This window comes from Podarcis cretensis (genome assembly GCF_951804945.1).
Source record: "Podarcis cretensis genome assembly, chromosome: 4".
Taxonomy (NCBI): Eukaryota; Metazoa; Chordata; class Lepidosauria; order Squamata; family Lacertidae; genus Podarcis; species Podarcis cretensis.
This window is the reverse complement of record NC_137173.1, coordinates 22,042,232-22,065,684: the sequence shown is the minus strand read 5'-3', so window position 1 is coordinate 22,065,684 and position 23,453 is coordinate 22,042,232. Positions and strand designations below refer to the sequence as shown.

Below are 23,453 nucleotides of genomic sequence, written 5' to 3'. Positions count from 1 at the left end.
AGAGTTGGACCATTGGCTCAGGCATGGTTCCTAAATTTCTATTTCTAAAGCACAGGTGGCAAATGGAACTATTCCGAATCCAAAGCACACATAGCACAATTCCACGGAGTTTAATGTGTTAGCTTTTAGGCAATATTTCCTAATTTAGTTCCACACTTTGCCAGGGAAAGGGGAGGTGCTGGATGCTGAGATTTCCAGATTTAGCTATGTTCTCTTATAATTAAGGGTATAATGGTGCAGCTACTTGCACTCTTGGGTGAGACTGATTATCTAGACCCATTTAAGTCTGGGTCCCCCAAACTGGTTGGAGGATCAAATTGACCCTGGTGGATGACCTTTATTAGGAGAGAAACAGAGTGTGCGACATCATTGTTTCTCCTTGATCTCACAGAGGATTTGGATACCATTGGCCAGGCCATGGTATACTCTTGGATCACCTCCATGTTAGGAGTTGGAGGCACTGTGGTTCTGCTCCTACCTTCATGGTCAATTTCAGTGAATAACATTGCCTTTGGGTCCCCTTCTAACTGAGCTGTGGGGTTCCGCAAGGCAGTATTCTGCCCCCAGTGCTACTTGACATCTATATGAAGCCATTGGAGACAGTCATTAGGAGATTTGAAGAGCAGTATTGAATGAATAAATATATGAACATGGATTGCTCAATCTGCTGTTGCCAATTGTTGTTACCAAGTGGCCAACCGACACTATATTTTGTGCAGAAATTATGAAAAAGTTTACTTGTCCTTAATCTTCTGAGCCTTGTAAAGTTGGTCTGCATTGTAGTTTGAGAACTGCAATTCAACACTGATTTTTTGTTTAATCTCTCCTCCCTCCCTCCCCATCCATCCCCAGGCTTCTGAAAAAGGAAGAAAAATTTATCTTCATTCCTCGATCCCGTGAAGAGCTTCCAGACAACTTTCCAAAGGAAATCCCTGGGATTTGTTATTTCCTGGAGGTCAGAACTGGTCAGAAGCAGCCAAAGTCCTCTGTCACATCTGCCAGAGTGAGAAAGATTTCCTACAACATTGGCACCATGTTCCTCCGGGAAACGAGCCTATGAGGCCTGCTGCAGATCAAAGACTCATCAAAAAAGCACAAACCCAGAACTGGGTCATGACAGGAAAGAGGAGATTCTTTCTGTTTCACTGCATTGTTCCAAGCAAGCAGTAAAAGCTCCGTGAAATGTCAGGCAATAATTCTTTTTAAAGGTGGGTGACTGCAGTCCATAAACAAACTGGAAAGGGTCAAGGGAGGGAGCAGGGGTTTTTATTTTTTAATCAAATTAAAACAAAATACCTTTCTGTTGCCAGAGCTACTGTTGGCCATAAATATCAATGTGGTAAAAAGAAGAAGAATCCAGATTGAGTTGCTATTAGTGGGGGAGGCATTCCACAAAGTATTGGGACTCTTCTGCAAGGCCCGTTGAAATAAATGGAGCATTTGGTATATTGCTTTGTTCTGTTCTGAAACAGGTGGGCATTTCTTTTTATCTGAAGATGTAGTGCCCCTGCTACTTCTTTAAACATCCAGCATTCACACCAACAGAATCGGGGTAGGCCCCCTTCACATGCATCTGTGAAATGCATGTAAGAGTCATGGTAGCGGTACTTGGTGAATTGCTCTCAGAAGTTGCACCAGCTAAACTGATTATGATGCATTCCTGCGTTGAAAGGAAGGTTACCTAAATATGCTTCTCGGTATTTATTTTTTTATTTTAAAAAAACAACACTTCATACAAATACTGTAGAGATCATTTATAATCATCTCAGCAGGAGGAATTATAATTCTGCATATAACATCATAGGGTTTTTGTCTACTTTTTATACATTTCATTATCTGGACTATATTTCACATGCTGTATCAGATGTGAGGCTAGGCTACTGTATATTTTCTGCCATCTATCTGTCAAAGCTGCTGCTGCTTCTTCTTCTTCTTCTTCTTCTTCTTCTTCTTCTTCTTCTTCTTCTTCAAATTATAAGAAATGCCATTTTGCTGGGGGTTTGCAAGAGCTACACTTCGATCATGTTCATTTTCTGTTTAGTAGATGTTTATGTCTTGCATATTTAAACTGATGTTCAATATTTGTCCTGCTAGTAGTGTTATGTCCTGGCATCAGAACAATGCAAGCAAAGTAGTTATTTTCATACTCATTAATTGGTATATTATTGGAAATCCTAAAGCCCCAGAGTAAAGTGTATCTGAAGAAGTGTGCATGCACACGAAAGCTCATACCAAGAACTAACTTAGTTGGTCTTTAAGGTGCTACTGGAAGGAATTTTTTTTGTTTTTTCCCCAGAGTAAAGTAATTGTCCTTGGTAATGAAACATGCCTAAAAGTAGGTGGTCCAACATCATGACCTCATTGTGCTCTGAACTTCTCCCAAACCTCCAGTTATCATTGGGGGGCATAAGATACCTGTTGTCACTGGCTTTGCATTTCCAGTTACTAACATGGGTAGAATATCCAATTATTAATGTTGGCGCGGTGGGGACAATCCATCTGTTACGTTGATTCTCATCGTTCAGTTTCTCAAGATTTGATATATTTTTAGAAATATCCCCTCAAAATACCTTTCATATTCTGGAGTTTCAAAAGTCCTGGTGCCATCAATATCCTTGAAACTACTCTAGAGTAAGCAGTTTGAGGACTGTAGCTACTGCTTTGATCAGCAGTAAAATTTCACTTGTATATGTAGATAATTTCATGTTCATTTTTCATGCGGACTAATTCAGTAAGAGATTTTTATTTACAAAATTTATAGTGTTCCTTTGCATCAGCAGTGTGTCATTCCAAGCCAAACTTTAATATACTCTGAAGAACATAAAACCATGCATGGGGCTTTACTTGTGAAATCACAACTCGGTGAACTCAGAACTGGTAAAGGGACGGATTCTTGAAAAATTGTCCATTTAGCCTGTTGCAGCAAAAACAACACAGATCTTTTGCCATCTTAAAAACTTAAGCTGTAATCCTATACACACTTAACTTGGGAGTAAGTCCCATTGAATTCAGTGGGATTTGCCTTTGGGAAGACATGTACAGAATTGCGCATTAGAAGATTTATTGTGGCATAAGCAGGGTTGGCCCAATTACAAAGAGGAATGAGACAGTAGTCTCAAGTGGTCAGCACAAGGGGCAGTGAATTTGCAATTGAACCCCCTGCTCACTTCGTTATTAGCTGGGTTGGCTGCCCATCAGCCCCTCTCATTCCACCCAACAAGGCAAGAGTCTTGGAGCCCTACTCCTCCCCCCTGCCTCATCCTGCTCTCAGTGTCCCACAGGGCAAGGCCTTTTGGGTGAGGTAGGCAGGAGACTGCCTAAGGCAAATCACAGTGGCTAAAGAGACTGTTATAAATGTGGAATGCCACAGAGGGCCCCCTGGGGTAAGGTGAGGAAGAAAGGGTGGAGAGGGAACAGTGGGGAAGACATCAGCACCAACACTTACTTGGGAGCAAAGAGAAAGGATGAGAAGTAAGGAAGGATGGCAGGAGGGAAGACGAGGACGCCATCAGCAAAACCTCAATGAAGAGGGAAAGTGGTGATGGCAGAGCCACTGCCTGCCTCAGGTGGCGCAACCCCTTGTGCTAGGCCTGAGCATAAGCTTTCGTAGACTAGGGTCCACTTCATTGGATGCAGAGAGTATTATCTTCGTTGGCACATCTGTTGCTCTCACATAGTGATGCGTGGAGAGCTGGGCTAATAGGAAGAAGATCCCCAGGCCTTTGGACATTGATACCCAACTTCAAGCCAAGGCCAGCTTCTAGGGGTCAACAGATATCTGTTGCCACTGTTTTGCAATAAAATAAAATAAATTGCTCCGTGGAGAAGCAGCTCCCATCATCGTAAAAAGGAGGCCAAGTATGGGTTGGGAACACAAAGGCCAGATGGAGGACCTTTGTTGAATTAATTCTTGGATTTGATCGATTGTGTTTGAGATTGTTTTGACATGCATTTGGATTTGACTTGTTTTACATTCTGATATATGCTGTGTTTTGTTCTAATGACATTCCTTCAGATATTTTGTGTTAATAGAGCTGGGGTGGTAGTACTGTTTTGCTGTTGGAGGCTTTGGGCTTTTTGTTTTTTTAACCAAAGCTGAGTGGGGGTGGTTGAACTGTGTACAATGCCTTGAGCTCTTTGGAGGAAAACGTGGGGTAAAAATGTAAATAAATAGCCAACCATGCAAGAGGGAGCATTCTGCTTCTGAGATTGCTGTGCAGGGCAAAAGTGTATGCACGATAAAAACTGGCGCTTTCTGGAACATGTGGGCTCTGCATCCCCCTGGGATTTGAAACCGAACACTTCCATTTTCCCTCTATATTTGTGGGTGGATAGGCAGAGATATACATGCACAAGATAATGTTTCATGCATCCAACAAAGTGCTCTCTAGTCTACAAAAGCTGATGCCACGATACATCTTGTTAGTCTTTAATGTGCCACAAAACTCTTGGCTATCTTGCACAGAAGCAATTCAACACAATTCCAGTGGAACCTTGATGATTTATGCCCTGTGTGATCCTTGATACCCGAAGGTGAAGCATAGAACATACTGTATTTCTCTGGTATTGCATCCCTGGAGCTTTCTTGACAGTTAAAGAGGTGGCTGGCATATTACGTCTGCAATGGTACCTTGAGCAGAATGCTAATTTGAAGCTGAATGTTGCCCGTGTCTTACAGATGAACACTCAAGTGCAGGTTTGTACAGCAGTTCTGAAGTTTAAAAGCAGAACTGGAATTTAAGCTGAAGTCAAAGGTTTAGGAGGATGCTGTGCTCTTCGCTGCAAAGAGTGTGTTGCTTCTGAGAACAAGGCTGTTTCTCTAGATTCATTCATTTACAGCAAATGTTCTTAAGCAGTGAGTTGTGGGCACAGCCATCTCCCAGACCCCCTTCCCCTGTTGATGGGTCCGGGTCACCATATGCATTGTTTGGTCCAGCAAGCAGTTTTCCTAATCCATCCTCATGACTGGACCACCCACTCAGGATATCAGTGAGGGTACCATATCCACTGCAAGCTTGATATCCCTTTCCCAGGCCTGGGGCTTTCCAGACATTTCAGCCAACATGGCCAATGGTCAGGGAGGATAGGAATTTTAGTTTGAAACATCCAGATAGTGTCATGATGGGATGTTCTGCCTTAAAATAGATTGTGATTAATAGCAGTTGAGAGTGGAAATTGAACCCCTGATGATAGGAATAATAAAATAAGTAATAACTAGGAATAAGATAATAAGATAATAAAAAGTCATTTACACACTTGTTTGGAAGCAAGTCCCATGGAACCCAGTTCAACTTACTTTTGAGTAGACATGCATAGGATTGCATTGTTAGAAGACTCTTTTTGTAAACTGGCCACAGATGATGCTCTATCAATATCGGTCATTTTTCTCAGAACAAGCCCATTGATCTAAGGACATTATTAAAAATTAGAGGCTCTTCATTGCTGTCCCACCCTCTAACAGAGCAAAATTAGCCATATTACCTTTGGTTCAAAATCTGTTTTCATAAGGTGCAAGGCAGGGCTTGAAGTATTCCTGTGTCAAAGGTTGTACATTTTCCCATACATTGTAGCCATTCATAGCAGAGTCTCAAGTCAATATCACATTTTTGTTTTTTCACTTTTAGCACAGCAGATTACCTCTGAGAAAGCTGTTGGTTGCTGCTTTATCCAGCAATATGCAAGCTATTAGCAGATAGACTGGGGGGTGGGTTGCATCTTATACTACATTTGAATCTCTAAACTGGAGTCATCATGGAACCAATTTTGCAGTGAAATAGCTTCATTTAGATATGAACTTTAAAAATTTGCTTCTGAGTACTGAGCTTCCAACACACACATGGTCCCAACAATGAAAATCATTATGATTATGGAAATCATAGGGACAGTGGGAACAAAATCTACCAAGCATTATGGCTATGTAATCTCCTCCATTCATTGCATTAGGATTTGCAGGGGCCTTCTGTTCAACCTCAGTTATAATTAAGGGACGTTGCATGGCAACATTGCTTGGTGAATTGTTCCCATTGTTTCTAGACAGGTAGAGAGACTAGGAATACTAATTCCTTTGAACAATAGTGTCCAGGAGGTAGGAGTGATGGTCCTGAATGGAGAAAAAAGCAGAACCACTATAATCACAGAGATCAGTGCAAAACCTAAACAATTGGGTATCATCATCTCCATGGAGATAATGGCTGTGTTTGCAAATAAATCAACTCTCTCAAAAGAAAGAATAGCTTCCCACAAAGAGCCTGCAGACAGTGCTTTTTATATATAAGCATCTTCAAATGCGACACCTCCCAGACACCCATTTTCAGTGCATTGTACCAAGTGATGTGCTTCCGTATTATGACAGCTAAAGTTCCTTTGGGGGCACGTTTCTCTAGCTCATTGTGTGAGGGAAGCTTGAGCGTATTGCCAGTCTTGCCTTTTTATATGGCTGCAATGGCCAGATTATTTAATATCTTGAAGAGAAAAGCATGGACATTTTTCATTAAATCAAGAATGACCTTCCCGCCCCCCAGCTTTAACTAAACAGATGCTGTGGACCATATGGTTCAGTTGCCCCTCATTGAGAGAGACATTTCGGATTCAGCAAAGCTCTGCGGCTGGAAGGCTGTTCAAATTGCAAGGTGTGAGCAGGCAATGTTTTGCAAAACTTATCAAAAGGAACTAAGGCAACATTTTAGAATGTAAATGAATGCAGTGCTATCCAAATGAGAGATGTGCTAAGGCATTATCTCCGTTTGGTAGGACAATTTACTACATTAGTACCTTTCAGTGGCACACCACCCAAGTTCTGAATTAAAGGCTTGTTGGTCTTGCCTTTGGGACCTATGAGTGGAGTAGATGTTAGATCACTAACTCCATGCATCTAGGAGCTTTAAAAAGAAGGCAGTCTAATCAAGACCCTACGCTTGAGAAAACTAAAGCTCAGAACTTGTTGCAACATAATCACATTTCAGTCATACATGACAATAATGCTATCTGATTTTCATGTTTCCAATACAGTGGCAAGGAGTCCATTTCTAAAGCATGTGCTCCAATAGGATGTCTTTGTGCATACCCATGAAATGTACCCCTTAGGTTGAAATAGATATTATGGTTTATTGTTGATTATTTCTACAGGACTCACAGTGTACAGAATGCTGTACCATTGTCATCTCAGCAACTTTGTAGGGCCGGTGTATCCAACACGGTGGCCTATAGATGCTGTTGGACTACAATGCCCATCATTCCTGACCATTAGCCATGCTGGATGGGGCTGATGGGAGATGCAGTCCAACATCTGCAGAGCACCACATTGGCTACCCACGCTGGACCCTGTGCTGTAGGGCCACTCAGATCAAATCAAGCAAGGATTTGAACTTTGAGCTTCCACAGATCAAAACCACTAGTAGTGTTGCCTCTCAGAATATTCCAAGTCTTCCTAACCAAATCATGTCATTCAGAATGCTTTAAAACTAAATTGAACTGCAGGGTTACAAAGTAAGATTTGCCGGTGCCCTCAAGCTTTTCACATGTTTGTAACTTACACATAGCTCTTGCCAGGGTGCACTCAAGCAGAAGTCAATATACAGACTTACATGGGAGAAAGCCTCATTGCATATGGGCATCCATAGAATTTTGGTTAGTCCCTCTGCATTGCTCTTAGTCAGATTTAGCCATGCCTAACTGGCAGGGTTGCATCTTTTAACGTCTGATGGTGCCTCTCATCTTCTGAACTATCTGAACACCTACATCTTACACTGTGGATGGCATGTATGTCACTTGCAATTCTACATAAAATTTAATTTACCTAAGACATCCCTATGACGTTCTTATAAATCCTAGAGATCAACACACAGATGATGCCCTTCAAACAAGCCAGTATGTCTCCAGGCAGAGACTATGTGGGGAGGGACATTTATACAATTCCCAGGCACTACACTCTAGATTGCCATGGATTTTAGGCTATCTGTTAAATTATCGTTTTAAATTGGTAGCAAACTGGAGGATTTAATATCTCCACACACGCATTACTCACATGCATCAAGTAACTGTGCTGGAAATAATTGGGGAAATCTGTTTATAGATTGCAGGATTGGCTTCCATGGAGATTTTTTGAAAAATGTTGAACAGGTGTTATTTTAGAATGCTTACTAAATACAGTATTTTGTCTTGAAACATGGGTCTAAACTAGACCCACTGAGTATTTGCAAACTCTACTGAATCTCCTCTGCTGTCCCATACCTCTTAATGTATAGGAACATAGGAAGCTGCCTTATCTTAGTGGCAGACCACTGGTACATCTAGCCCAGTTTTGTCTACACTGAATGCCAGTAGCTCTCCAGGGTTTCAGGCAAGAGGCTCTCCCAGCCCAAACTGGAGGTGCCAGGGATTGAAACTGGGATCATTTACATGCAAGACAGATACTCTACTACTGAGCTATTGCCCTTCCCCATATATCCTATCTTATTTCACAATGGCCAGTAGGTGTCAGAGCCTTCTCCAGTCCCTATTTGTGCCAGAAAATAAATCATATCAAGAATGGATCATTGGCAGATGGCACTGGGATTGCCATACAACATTTACCACTGGTAAGTGGTATGTTACACCTGCCAGAATTGAGAAGAAGGAAATTTAAGCAGTGCATCCATGTGCCACCTGTCCATTTTAGGTCAGTGCCATTATTTTGATCACTTCCAGGTATGTTATAATCACTTACATATTTATGAGTCACTCTCTAGCCATTCTAGTAATTCTTTGGAATAGATCAAGTACTCAACATTCAGCAAATCTGCCAAACATCACTAAGAGACTCAACCATCATTTACAAAGCAAAGTAAATGCAATTGAATAAATGTTGCGAGATGAGTAGAAGTATCCCATTGAAAACAAATACGTGCTTTTTAGTAGGGCTTGACATATCCATTCCTTGTCATTTTTGTATGTGTTCTCCTATCTGTCCGTTCTGCCATGTTTCCACATCATTCTGCAAGTTAAAATAATATTTGCACAAAAATAATACATTTGAATATGTGCTTTTAAAATTTATTTTGTTCTGGGTTTTTTTTAAAAAAACAACTGAGAACTTCATCAGAGTATTTGGGAAGTGGGATTGCTGGTGGATAACTTACGTTCAGATCAACACATTAGTCTAGGAAGCTGGGGATCAGGTCAGTTCATATCAGAATTTGCAAAGGATGAACTCCTCAAACATCCCACCTTCTAAGGATCTAAGTCATCCTTGGTATCAGAAATAACACTGTTTGGCCAGCACAGTCATTTAAGTGCTCTGATGCCACAGCTCTTGAATTCACTAATTTAAGCATCACTTTATGCTTGTATGTTTATTATTTTATAACATAACACTCAACCTGTAGAACGGAGTTGGATACAGTCCAGCTAATACCCCAAAGGTATGATGCCCATGTTCTCAGCTCTAGCCCAGTTCAGCTTTTTGGCAGCTTTTCTAAATCCTTCCCAGATGTGATATTATTAATCAACAAGTAGGCAAAGAAAACAAAGGAAATTAACAAGCTGTGTAAATGCAGAGAATGCAGAGAGATCTTTTGCTAGGACCAAGCTGCAAATGAAATCTTCAGACAAATCTGCACTGAAAATTCATATTGTACTTGCATAGCGGCCTGTTATGAATTGTGCATGTGCGCTTGGGAGAATTAGCTCCTAGCAATAACTTACAAGTACGAAGCAATAAAAGAAAAAGCCATGATCACATTGGTGTAGGTACATACTGTGTACCAAATTATTTGTGCTTGTGGCAGTTAAACTGTATATAAGCAATAAACCAGTAAGTCATACATTGAAAATTAGCCTCCCTGGCATACAAAGCAATAAGTGACTTCTGAGTTGGAGCAATGGCTGTAGAAAACATGGCAACATTTAATGTCTCTCAGCATCCATCTTGTGTGACCAAGCCATTATCTTTCTTTCCGAATGCATTTTACTTCAAGGTCCAGTTTTCTCACATGCATTGCCTGCAAGGTTGCGGGTGAGAATATTTAACAACGGGAGATAGGAGATAGGACAAGAGCTAGTGCTTAAAAACCTATGAAAAATGTAAAAAGAGATCTGCTGGTTGGCAGGTTGAGGTAGCTGCTGATTTTGCAGAGCTTTAAGGTTGGCTTAAGTCCTATCTGCAACTAGCTGGTATAAAAATTCAAGGAAATTATATTTGTTCCTTGCAAAACTTATAAATAAGGTAAGAACAAAACTGGCCCACAATAAAAGCATGGAAACACTGTTATGCCACCTCAAAGCTTCTGCTGGCCTTTATCCAGGCAGCTTTTATTGATTAGTAGCATTTCTATGTAGGATAGCATCATGTATCTTTCTGTCACAGGCTACTAGATGGTTAATGAAGCAAGAAAGAGCTCTTTGCTTTGTACAAGGAGCTTTCCAACTCTTGTTCCATTTTATCTTCACATTGGAAGTGTGAGATAAGTGAAGGTTGGAAGAGAAGTATTTGCCCATGGCCACCAAATCATGGGTTTGAATCTGGGACTTCTGCAGAGTCTATCTGGGACTTCTTCAAAGTCTATCTTTTGCAAGGTTCACATTTCAGCCATTGCTTTCCTAGTATTGCCTAGACTGTTTTTTCAGAATTCACAGCTGATGTTTCCCTTCAGCACATACTCAACTGTGCATAGCAGCCAATGCTGTTCTCATCTGGCATACAGTGGCACACTGCTGTGCATTCGTTAAAATAATCCTCAAGAATAGCAGTATTGACTTTTTTTACATGAGAGTTCGTTGAAGCAGTGCTATTTACGCCTGGAACTGGTTGGTCAGTGGCAGGATGGGAGACCATCTGGAACCAATTATATACTGCCTTCAGCTGTTGTTAAGAAAGTTGGGCCATAAATGAAATAAGTAAAACTAAAGCTGGAAGTCTCCCAGCTGATGCCCTGACCAGAGGTCCGTCAGAAGCTGTACAATGTACATCTCTGTAACTTAGCAGGTCTGGGTTGGGTTGTTGCCTGACATAGGAATCCATCTGAGAACACTCCCTGCCCTCATTCTCAGTTCCTTGGAGGAAATATAGTATCCAAGGTAATAAACAGTGCAAAATTGCTTCAGTGTGGCTTAATTAGCTGTGTTGCCGCATGGAGGTTTCATCAAGCCCCTCCATTAAGGTCACAGAGAAAATGAGTCTGTTCATTAATGGAAGTGTAGAACAGAAAAGGTTTGGCCACCTCTCTGGCACATATAGAACACTGCCTTAAATCCACCTGTACTTTATTTTCCACATTTTCAGTTCAAAATTAAGGATTCATACAGCCATTATCCAACTTGTTGCCCAAGTCAGGTCGCTTCACTAAATTTCAGCACCCTCCTAACATCCAACTTCTTTTATTAATTAATCAAGAATAACCCCATATTATTCATTCTCATCAGTAAACAACATTAGAGAGGAGGTGGAGAGATACCACATTATGTTTATAATAAAGGTAAAGGTAAAGGTACCCCTGCCCGTACGGGCCAGTCTTGCCAGACTCTAGGGTTGTGCGCTCATCTCACTCTATAGGCCGAGAGCCAGCGCTGTCCGCAGACACCAGCACAGCACAGGGAACGCCGTTTACCTTCCCGCTGGTAAGCGGTCCCTATTTATCTACTTGCACCTGGGGGTGCTTTTGAACTACTAGGTTGGCAGGCGCTGGGACCGAACGACAGGAGCGCACCCCGCCGCGGTTATTCGAACCGCCAACCATGCGATCGGCAAGTCCTAGGTGCTGAGGTTTTACCCACAGCGCCACCCACGTCCTTATGTTTATAATAAGCTGCCTTAAATTGTTTATAAAGATAAATAGGTAGTCAAAAACTATGAAGGAGTAGCTAGCTTATGTTGTGACCTTGAGCGTGCATTTGTATTTTTAGCTACCAATAAGGTTGCAGGAGACAATATACACTTACTCTGCTGTCATGTAGTCACACAAGAATCAGCAAGACTGTCACAGGCTTAGTTCTATCATTGCTTCAGTTAATGGTGAGATTGGAGCCTGTGTCACTAACACGTCATGCCCCGTTCATGCAAAGCCATCCCCTGGTTGTCTGTTGCTAATAATGCAGATTAGTACTCACTGTGAAAGAACACCATTCTTTAACCCCTGATCATGAGTCTGAACATTTGGGTAAAGGGTGTTTAAATGGCAATTGATTAGTGTTGAGAATGTGCCCAAAAAGTAGAGAAAGTGAGAAAATGCTAACCAAAGTTCCAGGCAATCACTGGTATGGTCTGTGTTAAGCAACCAACAGCTATCAGTGATCCAAGTTTGTCAGGATTCTCCTAGGACATTGGTCTTGAAAAAATAGGTCATCGTGGAGATTTGAAATCTGTTGTTGTTGTTGAGAATGATGATGATGATGATGCTATTTATTAAATTTGTATTGTGCCCTTCATTTGAAGATCACAGGGCAGTTCACAACATAAAAATACATAATGAGAACATAAAATTTAAAGTAGCTAGGTGTCTCAGAGAGCAAAAGTAAAGCTCAAAAATCACATTTGATACCAGTGTGTATCAACTCTTCAGACACAAATGACATAATAAGAGATAGAATTGCAGCAGAGCGTGTTGAATACATTTTGCTCACATTCTAGCTATGGGTAATAGAAAAGATTCCTGATAGATCAAAGTCAGCTCCCACTACATACAATACATGTAGAAAACTCCTCCTCCTTGCTACTATTGTCACTTGCCCATTCCTTGCCACTTGACCACTTCAGTGCCCTTGATAGCCCTTGACATCCAAGGAGCAGCAACCCAAGGGTGGATGGTAGCCTTCAGCATCCCGGAAGAAGGACCAGATGATGTTGTTTTTCATCAGGGTCTATTCAGAGGTGCCACCTACTGTTGCCCTGAGCATAACCTGCACACATTACAGCTCACCAATTCACGTTAATGCCCCCAGCCAATGGGGTAGTGTGCCATTATCTATAATTTGGAGCTGAGCCTAGGGGAAGAAAAAAATGATGTCAGCTGAGAGTGACCAACTTGGATGACTTTAAAAGAGAACCAGACAAATTCACGGATAAAGCTATCAGTGACTGCTAGATATAATGGCTGTGTTCTTCTTCCACTGCTGGAGGTGATGTGCTAGTTGATGGGAATCAGCTTGTAGGGAGAGTGCTGTTGCATTCAAGTCCTGTTTGTCGGAGCTGAATGCAAAGGCCTCTTGTTGGCCACTATGAAAACAGGATGGATTGGGTGGGCCTTTGTCCTGATCAAGCAGGGCTGCTCTTATGTTCTGAGACAAGGGGCAGGGCAAAAGCCTGGGTAAATTATTCACCATTTCAACTCTGCAGATGCAGATAAAAAATCAACTGTTACACAGCACTTTGGCCTAGCACTAGAAAGTGTTGTTTGGAAACCAATGTGCTTTGTATAGGCAACGGGGACTGCAAAATACCTTTTTCTGTCACGACATCAAATAGCATTTATTTATTTCAAAGCGAGCGCAACTTGAACCTAAAATAAGTAATTTGTGCTTCAGCTGCAGCAGTTCTATGTCAAATAAGATTCGGCTAAAATGATGACAGTAAATGATGCTTTTGATATTAATGGCCAACAGAAGGCTTTCGAGTTATGGTGCTCAACATTTAGTAATTAAAACACTGATGCTGTATTCTCAAAAAAAAAGGTGCTTATAATTTCAAGCATGCAGTGTGCCCTCTGGTGGTGTAAGCATATGGCCAAACATTTTAGGCTTCTTAGAAATAAGAGTTATTATGCTAGCAGGGAAAGCAAAATTAAATTCATGGTCCTAAAGCCAAGGAAGTCCAATTTAACTCAACTGGATTTATGTCTCAGAAAACATGCTTAGGTACAGGCTGAAGGTAGTTTAACAGCTGGTTTAGGAATCAGAAGCAATCCCTTATGCATCTGGAAAAGCCATGCCTTTATTTGTTTATGAAATTTATTGCCTGCCCTTCACTATAAAGTCCCAGGGCAGGTTACAACAATAGAATATATAATTATAAAAACAAATAAAACCATTAAAACAATAAAAGATGTAAAAACAACCCAAATAAAACAGAGCGTCCTAAATTCAGCAGAAGAGGTGGGTCCCACAAATCAAAATACCTTGCCTGTCAAAGGCCAGGGTAAAAAATGCACCTTCAGCATATGCTGAATGCTGTATAGTGAAGATGCCTGGCATACTTCTATAGGGAGAGAGTTCCTCAGTTTGGGCTTCCACAGAGAAAACCCCTTCCCAGGACAACATTCTCTCTACTTCTGAGAGTGGCAAAACTACCAAGCCTACTCTGCAGATCTTCATGCTCAAGAAGGTTGGTAGGGATGGAGGTGGTAGGGATGGAGATGGTCCTAAGTCATGAGGGCTTGAGGGTATTTGGGGTGGGGGCAGGATCTGACACCGTGTGAGATGCTGCAACAAGAGAGGCAAAGGGTGGGCATGCATGGAAGTGTCATGTTTACTTTATTACATTTAAAGCTCATATGTTCATTACTGGGGATACCAGCAGTAGTGTTTAGCTGGCTTGTGGATGGCCATCAAATAGTCACCATTTCTGGAAGTGGTGTCTGTTTTGTAATGATTGAGTTAGGGTTGCCTCCCCCAAAACAACTGAATTTACATCTAACCAAAGATTTAAATTACCTACTTGAATAGAGCAAATCTGGGGCATGATCCATCCACAATGAATTGCATTTAAGTTCCCATTGATCTGTTGGAGAATTAAGCTCACACTTAAGCCTTTCTCACTGAAGCCAATGGGACTTAAGCATTCATAATATGGGATAGATCATGGCCTTGTTTCTTGAGTGATGGTGGTATATGAGGTACATAGTAAACATAATAGCCAAACAGTGGAGAATATTGACCAGGGATTACTGGAAAGCAGTCATGTTAGAAGAGCATGGAACAAAAACTTAATTACTTCCTTCACTGGTGTGCATAAGTCTATAGAACAAATTCACTGCCATATGACAAGGCCATGAGATCAATTGTCTGTGCACAGTAAAAACTACTCATTTTCTTAACACTTTAAGGTTTGAACCATTCTCCATGATAGTTGAATATATTTTTTGGAGCAGTCACCCTTGCCTTTTGCTAAGGCTTCTTCACTGTTTCCATCTCTGTCCTGGGAGCCCTTGTTCCTAGCATCTGCTTCCCATTAGGCCTGTGTTGTTATGCTTAACGCTGTGGGGAAAGGGGATGGAGCAGCCCAAAATACTACATACCAGAGCAAGAAAATTAGCACAGGGAGTTGCCAGGCCTTATACAGAGTCACACCTTTCATCCACTTAGCCTTGTACTGTCTATGTTCAGGACATTTTGCTGTCTGAGGTAGAACAACACATGGCTCCCACCCCAAGTCAAGTGCATAGACCCAAGGCTGGCCAAATTATTTTGACACGAGGCAGCAAAATATCTGAGAAATGTATATGCCTGGGAGGAAAAAAAGAATAATTTGCTTGCCTTTTATGATATACAGAATCAGCTGCCTCGTTTTGTCTAATGGTAGGGCCGGCCCTATGACTATGCCAACTGAAAAAAGCTCTCCAAAGACTTAGGCAGAGGTCTTTCCCAGCCCAGATTTACGTGAGATTGAATGGATTGATGTTGGGACCATCAGTATAGAAAGCATGGATTCTATCACTGAGCAATATCCCTTTCCTACAAGATTCACTTGCATTACTTGAGATGAAACTTTGCTGATGGTTGCCTTTTGGGAGAACAGGGGATTTGCAAAGGGTACCTCTGAAGCTGTTGTTGATTCAGAGCATTCCTCTTGTGTTGTGTTTCCCCCCAAAAAAACTCCATGCCTTGGAGACAAGAACTGAAATGGAGGGCAACACCAATGAGCAGAGGAAACCAGAAGGGGAGATAAGCTCAAGAGATACTAGGAAGCATTTGTTTCTGTAGAAAGGCTGTTGGCCAACATATTTCACGTGATACAATTTTTTTTCAGGAGCAACTTAGTCTGGGAGACATTAGAAAGCAACCATATTTCATGAGTATCAGTTGATCAGTCCCTTAGATGTTGCTTGACCCAAAATAAGTTGGGCCACAGCATTTCTGCTGGTGTCCCACTGTCTTCCATCAGCACGGCGGAAGCGGGCACTTGAAGTCATAATCATAGGCACATGTCAACACTTGGTTCCTTCATGCTTATTGTGATTGTGTAGAAAATTTCTATTGTTCACATCAGGAAGCAACCTGAAGCACCACGAGTGTAGGGATCTCCGTACAAAAATGGCAGAACTGCTGTGCTGGTGGCAGCCATTTTGTCTTTGTTACTAACAGTGTAATAGAAATTTTACAGTACACAAAAACACACAATTCTCATCATTAGCATACCACAGCGTTGGTTGACAGCGGCACCAAACACTGGCAGCTTTTTACCACAGGAAACATTGGTAGTCTTTGCCACAGGAAAAAGAGTGAATCGGGAGCCTTGGCCCATCTGGGTCACACAAAATGGCCACCCTTATGCTACTGAGGTAGAGAAAAGCTGAGCCTGCAGTCAGCCAAGGGAGACTTTGCTCCTCCAGTTTGCCTGAGAATTGCAGCGCCACTTCTAAATGAAAACATCTTTTGAGCTTACCTTGTAATAACTCCTCTGATGTGTGTTGTGACTCCTCATCTGCCTTCTGTAACGAAATCTCTTGCTTCAATGCTGTGTGTATGTGCGTGTGCATGTGTGTATGTGCGTGTCTGTATTCCTTTTTTTTTAATAAATTTTTATTGAGTTTTCACATTTTATATAGACATAACAAACACACAAAAACACAAACAAACATGTACAATTTCAAATTCTTACTTTCATAACCAGATTCTCTGACTTCCCCACATTCCCCCTTCATGTTCCCTAGATCCAATAATTAATTCAGCAAGTTCTTATACTTAATTCTTCTTAATTATCCAATTTTAACTTATACAGGTCCATTATAATCATTACATCCTTTCCTAAGATCAACCTAGATTCCCTTCCAACAATTTCTCAATTATCATATTAAATACTAAGCATAATAGTTAGACATAAAAATCATAACCTTATAAAAGAACCCTCGCCCCCCCCTTTCCAGGTTTCGATCCCCCCAAAAAATGTCCATAATATCAGTTCTTAGCCCGGATTTCTCACATCCAAGGCCTTCAAATCTCTATCAGTCCCTCTTCGTCGGTTTTGTTGATAGTCTTTTATGTTGGCCACCAGGTCTCGAAGGAGCTCTATCCCAATGAGGTCAGTGATTCTTCCAACCAGCCCTCCATATTCGAGAGTGGAGCCCCGATCCTGTTTCTTACTTCTTTTAAGTTCAAATAATCCGAATGTCCCAAGGGCTCCCTCTTTCGTCTTACACAGATTTATAATCCATAGCTCTTTCAGTTCCCCCATAAGGGGATCTCTCTCTTCTTCATCCTTGATTTTCAACCAGATTCTCATTGTCCATGTCTTATTTTCTTTGTATTCCCCATTTGTAGGCTTTTGGTTGGCCTTTTCTTCCTGAATTATTTCTGCTCCTCCTTCCCTCTCCTCTGACTCTAAAAATATCTCTTCTAGTTCAGCTGCAGAATTTTCTTTTGTCACGTCTTCTGGTTCAACTGCAGAGTTTTCTTTTGTCAAGTCCTTAACGCAGACAACAGAATTGCTTACTTTAGAATTCAAGGTCGCAATCATTGTAGCCATGGCTGTGCTCTGGTCCTGAAGTTTTCCCACGAGAAAAAGTGTTTTTTCCAACTCAGCCTGTAATTTTCCATCTGCAGCCATTGTAGTGCCTCAGAATCCCCCTAGAGGGATTCTTGTTACTTAGTAGTCCTTCTCCAACGATCAATTACTAGTACTTGTTTCTTCTTTGTTTCCAACAACTTTAAATCAAATGTAACCCATCAGGTCTGGAAAATATGTAACAGATTCTTCTAGCTTAAACAGTTCGTTTGACAGCTCGTTTGACAGCTGTCAAACTCCTTGTCCCCTCAACCGGCTCACTTGCGGATCGCTCCCGGGTCTGGGGGGGGGGTTGTACATCCACTTCTAAAATTCAGATCTTAACCTCCAGCTCAAAACTTCTAGTGTCAATTGTGAAATTAATAACTTTTATCTCACACAGAGAAAGATAGTCTCTTGATCTTAGTTATCCAGTTCTTGCCTTAAATGTCTGCAGAAAGGGGGGTGCGGACTTCCTTTTTAACACTCCCCTGAACGTACCGAATTCAAAAGAAATAAATTTTCAAAGTCCAAATTCCATACTACTCACGGGTTCTTTCTTTTTGAGTCCAAATGTTCAAGGAAAAAAATCAGCGCTCTTCGGTCATGGCTCGCGGCTTCACTCCACTGAAGTAGCGGTCTACTCACAGCACCACGCCACTCTCCGTACCCTCTCCGAAGCCTTTAAAAAGACTCTTCGCGGGTCGGGGGGCGCTTAAGGTGCCCGCCGAGTCACCAAGTCCGCAGGCTTCAGTGCCTGCGGTTTCTGAGGGTCCCCGCGTCGCCGCCACGGCAAGACCCGTCTTCAGTAGAGCCGATTCCCTCCAGAGCTCGGAGGGAATCCGCCATTACCCGATCGCGCTAACCCGGAAGTCCGTGTGTCTGTATTACAACGCAATGTTTTTACTTTGTCTTGGAGAACCTTGTTTGTTGCCATATTAGTAAGCCTAAAGTACGCTCTTTATTTTAAATAAATAAATAAAAGGTAAAGCAATATTTACTCTACTCTGCATCTTCTCAGTCAAAGCCTCCATAGCGGTAAGCTATTTCTTATAAATGTTTATAAACAGAATGCAGTTTTCTAATATTCGCTGCACCAAGCAGAGGCGACTTGCTTTTTTCCAAACATTATTAATATGATGACAATAAATAGCAGTGTCAGCGTCTACTTCTTCCACACCCATATTTTCTAACCCTCAACCAATCTGCCACATTTTATAATATCACTGACAAAAAAGGGTTTTTAAAGAGAAAAAAGGAAATTAACCAGCTATTTCATGTGTGATCTTGACACAGTACCTGATTCATAAAAAGGGGGAGAGGGGAATAATTCAGCATCTCAGTTCAATAATTTTATTTGTGCTGTTCAGATTGCTAAAGTCTCTGAAACTTTAAGGACTCAGGGATATGGGCATTTCTTCAACTTGTTCTCCAATTCTTGAGTCATTATTTTTCAGCATCTTCTGTCACTCCCTCTGACTTCTGCTGTGCTCATGTAGACCCTTATAAAATAAAATTTGAGATCCAATCAATGAATTTTTTTAAAGAAACGGCGAGTCCGCCATGCTTCATTTCCCCTGCCAATCAACTAACCAGTGTGATTATTGCTATATGCATGTGTTTCCATGAGGACACAGCTGAGTCAGAGCCTTTGCACTCTTTTCATTATTAAAGATGGAATGTAAATGTCGCTATGGAAAGTATAAGAGCATTTTTTTAAATCTGGAAAACTTATACACAGGTATATGCTGATCTCCAGGCCTTTTCACAGCTCCATCATAATGCTGTTCACTAGATATTTCTAATAGGCCACAGGGCAAAAATTTACCAACGTGTATGTGAATTAACAGAGGCCAATAAGAGATGGGGTACAGTACATGGCTAATGTAAATTTACAGCATAAGCAGCTTTCTATGAGGTCAGATTAGCTGTCCTTCTCGTGGAATATTTTCTACTACAAGAGGAGCAGCTTTCCCCAGACTCAGAGCAATGTCCTGATCTTTTCAACTGGAGTTTCCAAGGATTGAACACCGGATCTTTGGCACGTAAAAGCGCGCCACTGAAGAGCGTTTGTCTCTCCCGCTAAAATTCTGTTATGTGCTTCTCCACAAAAGAGGAACTTTTTAAAAAAATAAAAATGTAGCATTCTGCTTTCAGAACTGAAGCCTTCTCAATAAGCCCTCTTAAGTGCTTACAATAGCGTGTTGAGTTTAATGGTGTGACTAATCCTACCAAAATTGAGGGGTTTTTTTGCCCAAAGATGGAAATTATCAGTGGCATTCAGTGGCCAAATATGCTTGTCTGATTGGACAGACTTCATGTAGTCTCCGTGGCATAGATATCTTTGGAGTGACTTTGCTGGAGGTCAGTTGAGAACGTGGCCACCATTCTTTAATTATTTGACCAAACAAAATGCCAGAATGGGGTGTTGTTTCCCCTCTTCCATTGATCGTGTCAACTCTTGAGGAAAGTTTTCGAATACCACTTGACGTATGATTGTCATTGTATTTCATTCTTCTTGCTTAAACATAATTTAAATAACATTTTAAGCTAGATGTTATAATCATCCATTGTGTGTGCAGAATGTAACTGGTGATGCACACACACACATATATGGTGTGTGGGGGGGGGGTCCAAAACCAGGCATAAAGCACTGGATTGGGCCCATGTTTGTAACACTGACTTCCTTTCCTTTCTTTCATGGCAGTGCTGCTTTTTCACAGTGACAGGTTTGTAAAAAAATAAAATAAAAGCCCTGTGACACACAGTTGTAAAAAGCTCCCATTGATCCCCTTTGCACTTGTAGGGCACCAACCACCCAAATTTAAATGCTCTTGGAGCACAGTTCTGTGTTAACTCAGAAGTAAGCCCGAGTAAGTTCAGTGGTGCGGCTCCCCCTTTAAGAGTGCTCAGGACTGCAGCCTTAATCCCCGCTTGTTCCAATGAGCAAAATTTTAAGGACATGCTTAATTCTTCCATTAGTATCAGTGGCAGCCAAAAGGCTTTTTAACTTTAGCTGCATTGCACCCACAGAGTTCAGCGTGAGGGAGAACTGCTCCACTGACTTTACCAGGAGAAAAAGCACCTTATGGGAATTCCTATAGGAGTGAATGGGGTGGCTGCTTCTCAAACAGAGCTCCACATATGCAGGGGATTCTGCAACTCTGCCATGGAGCTTCTAGGTCATGTGGGTTTTTATTCAATTCTGAAATGTCCATTTCTGATGGAATGGAGAACCCAGTTTTTTTAAAAATCTCTAGTAGGTATTTTAGCAACATAAATAATCCTTATGTTCCTGCTCCATTAAATTTTATACATGTTCATATACTATATATAAGTATATATAAATATATATATATAATATACATATACATATGCATATATTTTATGAATCAGGTCTGTGATTTTTACTATTCCGAGCAATTTGATGCATTTTCATAAGGTCATTATCTCTTATTTAGTTTGCAGTGTAAATAATAGTGTACATCTGCTATTTTATTATACCAATATGCCATGAGCAATTTTTTGTTTGTTTGGAAACTGTACTAGATATATCAAATAGCAATTGCAATGCCATCATTCCACATTGCTTCCATATACAAAAGTATCTGTGAGGCGTGTGTTTTTCAACTGCTAATATAATCTGCAGTGTCAGAAATATTTGATTTACATTTCCCTCCCAGCTAAACCCACCTCTCAAAGTATGTACAGTTCCCAACAATGTTTTCTCTTTGGTAATTTCCACTTGGTTTGCATCCCATGTATTTCCTGTCAGAAGTGAGTGAAACATGAGGTATAATGTCAATAGCCATTTCAGATTGGAATTAATCTATATCAGTCTGTATGCATTTATAGTGCTGAGGAACAACACAGCAAACACTGCTGCTGTGCTCTTTCAATTTTCTCGCCGATGCTTTTGAGGTGAATAGCAATAGATGATCGGTCGGATCCAGGATGAGAGACCCATGTGCAAAAGCAGGCTTCCCCACTTATGCCCATACATTCCTCATGACTGGGTGTGGCACATTCAAAAGGTGCTTTGTGAGGTTTTAAGGAAAAAATCCTACACCTGAGCTTCTGTGCATCATCCCTCTGTTTACACTCCTTAACTCACATACACCCAATACATGCCCTTCACTTCTACCCCTAAGTTCACAACCTCATGTTAGGCATGGCACATTAAGGCCTCTCAAAATGGCATCTCCACACCAAGTAGATCCATCTACCTTTTTTCACAATGTCATCATGTGTTGTATATCTCAGGCCCAACTCAAGAAATTGGACAGTGCGATGATGCTACCAGATGGGGGAAATGGCCCCCTGTCAAATTCCATTCCTGTTTGTCCCATCTTCCAACATGGCTGCAGAGAGAGAAGAGCTTCAAAGATTGCTCTAAGCATTGATCTCCCATCCTGTTTGGTCTTAAAAGTGACAGTTGACTAGCTGAGATTTGGGAGAATTGATTCCCCATATTATCAAAGCTCTCAGCGCTGACTATTGGTCTGACAGGGAGATACTCACATCTCTGGAGTAGATGGAGGAAGCGCAATAGCAGTGCTTGTTGGTTTGTGCCCTCAGTCAAAACATGAAATGTATCTTCCATGCTTTTCACACAGCAAAAGCCTTTTAAACACTTTTGTATATTTTTGTGTGTGTCATACGCGGTGTAAATAGCATGTTTCATTATGCAAAAATTTCTAGGTCATCAACTTCAGAACAAGATGAATTTGTATATGAGGAAATTCGAAACATCGACAGTAAATCCGGATGATTAAAACAAAATATAAAGTGGTTATGACTGTTGTGTGTTCTATTTATACTGTCCATATCCTGGTTTTATGTTTTAAAGAAGGAAAAAAAATACATTTTCTTTACCCTTGAGTGTATGATCAATTATTTAAACTATATTTACATCAATAAATCTTATGCCAAACCTATTAAATGTTGTCAGGCTGTTTGCTTTGTGGGCATGATGACAAATATCCTGGTTTTTAAAAAAGCGTGTGGCGTGTGTGTGCCACTTTAAAATCTGTATTCCTATTCCACTAAATTAAAAAGCAGGTTTAAACGAGCAAACATTTAGATGACTTGTGAAATCCAACACAGTAAGAAAGATTGTAATAATATGCACAAAGCCTCTGCACAGAGACGAAATGTGTTGAGCTTGTGTGGACATCCTCACACACATGTGAAGCACATGAGAGCCAGTGTGGTGTAGTGGTTAAGTGCAGTAGACTTGTAATCTGGTGAACTGGGTTCACTTCCCCGCTCCTCCACATGCTAGGTGACCTTGGGCTAGTCACACTTCTCTGAAGTCTCTGAGCCCCACTCACCTCACAGTGTGTTTGTTGTGGGGGAGGAAGGGAAAGAAGAATGTTAGCTGCTTTGAGACTCCTTAGGGTAGTGATAAAGCGGGATATCAAATCCAAACTCTTCTTCTTCACCTCATAAATGAAAGAAAGGAAGCCCTTGTATGCCCAGAAATAAAATATCAAAGCTACATACTCCATTATTAGTAGTATGTTAGATCAGGTTGCTTACAATTCTGCTATAACAATTGGCACTCACAAAATACCATATTTTTTGCTCTATAGGACGCACCCGACCATAGGACGCACCTTGTTTTAGAGGGGGAGAACAAGAAAAAAAATTATCCCCCTCTCTGCGCAGCGCCCCTTCAGAGAAGCGGCAGGAGAAATGGAGCCCCTTCCATTTTTCCTCCCGCTTAGCTGAAGGGGCGCTGCACCTTAGCTGAAGGGGCACCTACCCTTCAGTGAAAGGAACC

At 41.2% G+C, this 23,453-nt stretch overlaps 1 protein-coding gene across 2 annotated transcripts in view; it reads left to right on the top strand.

The window, feature by feature from the left end:
- Positions 1-11,073, top strand: part of GUCY1A2 (guanylate cyclase 1 soluble subunit alpha 2) — a 176,553-nt gene extending 165,480 nt beyond the window's left edge. For both annotated transcript variants that reach the window (XM_079973698.1, XM_079973699.1), the window contains exon 8: positions 853-11,073. In XM_079973698.1, coding sequence (XP_079829824.1) covers positions 853-1,060 — 208 coding nt within the window. In that variant the 3' untranslated portion in view covers positions 1,061-11,073. The remainder of the gene's footprint in view (positions 1-852) is intronic.
- The last annotated feature ends 12,380 nt before the right edge of the window (positions 11,074-23,453 follow it).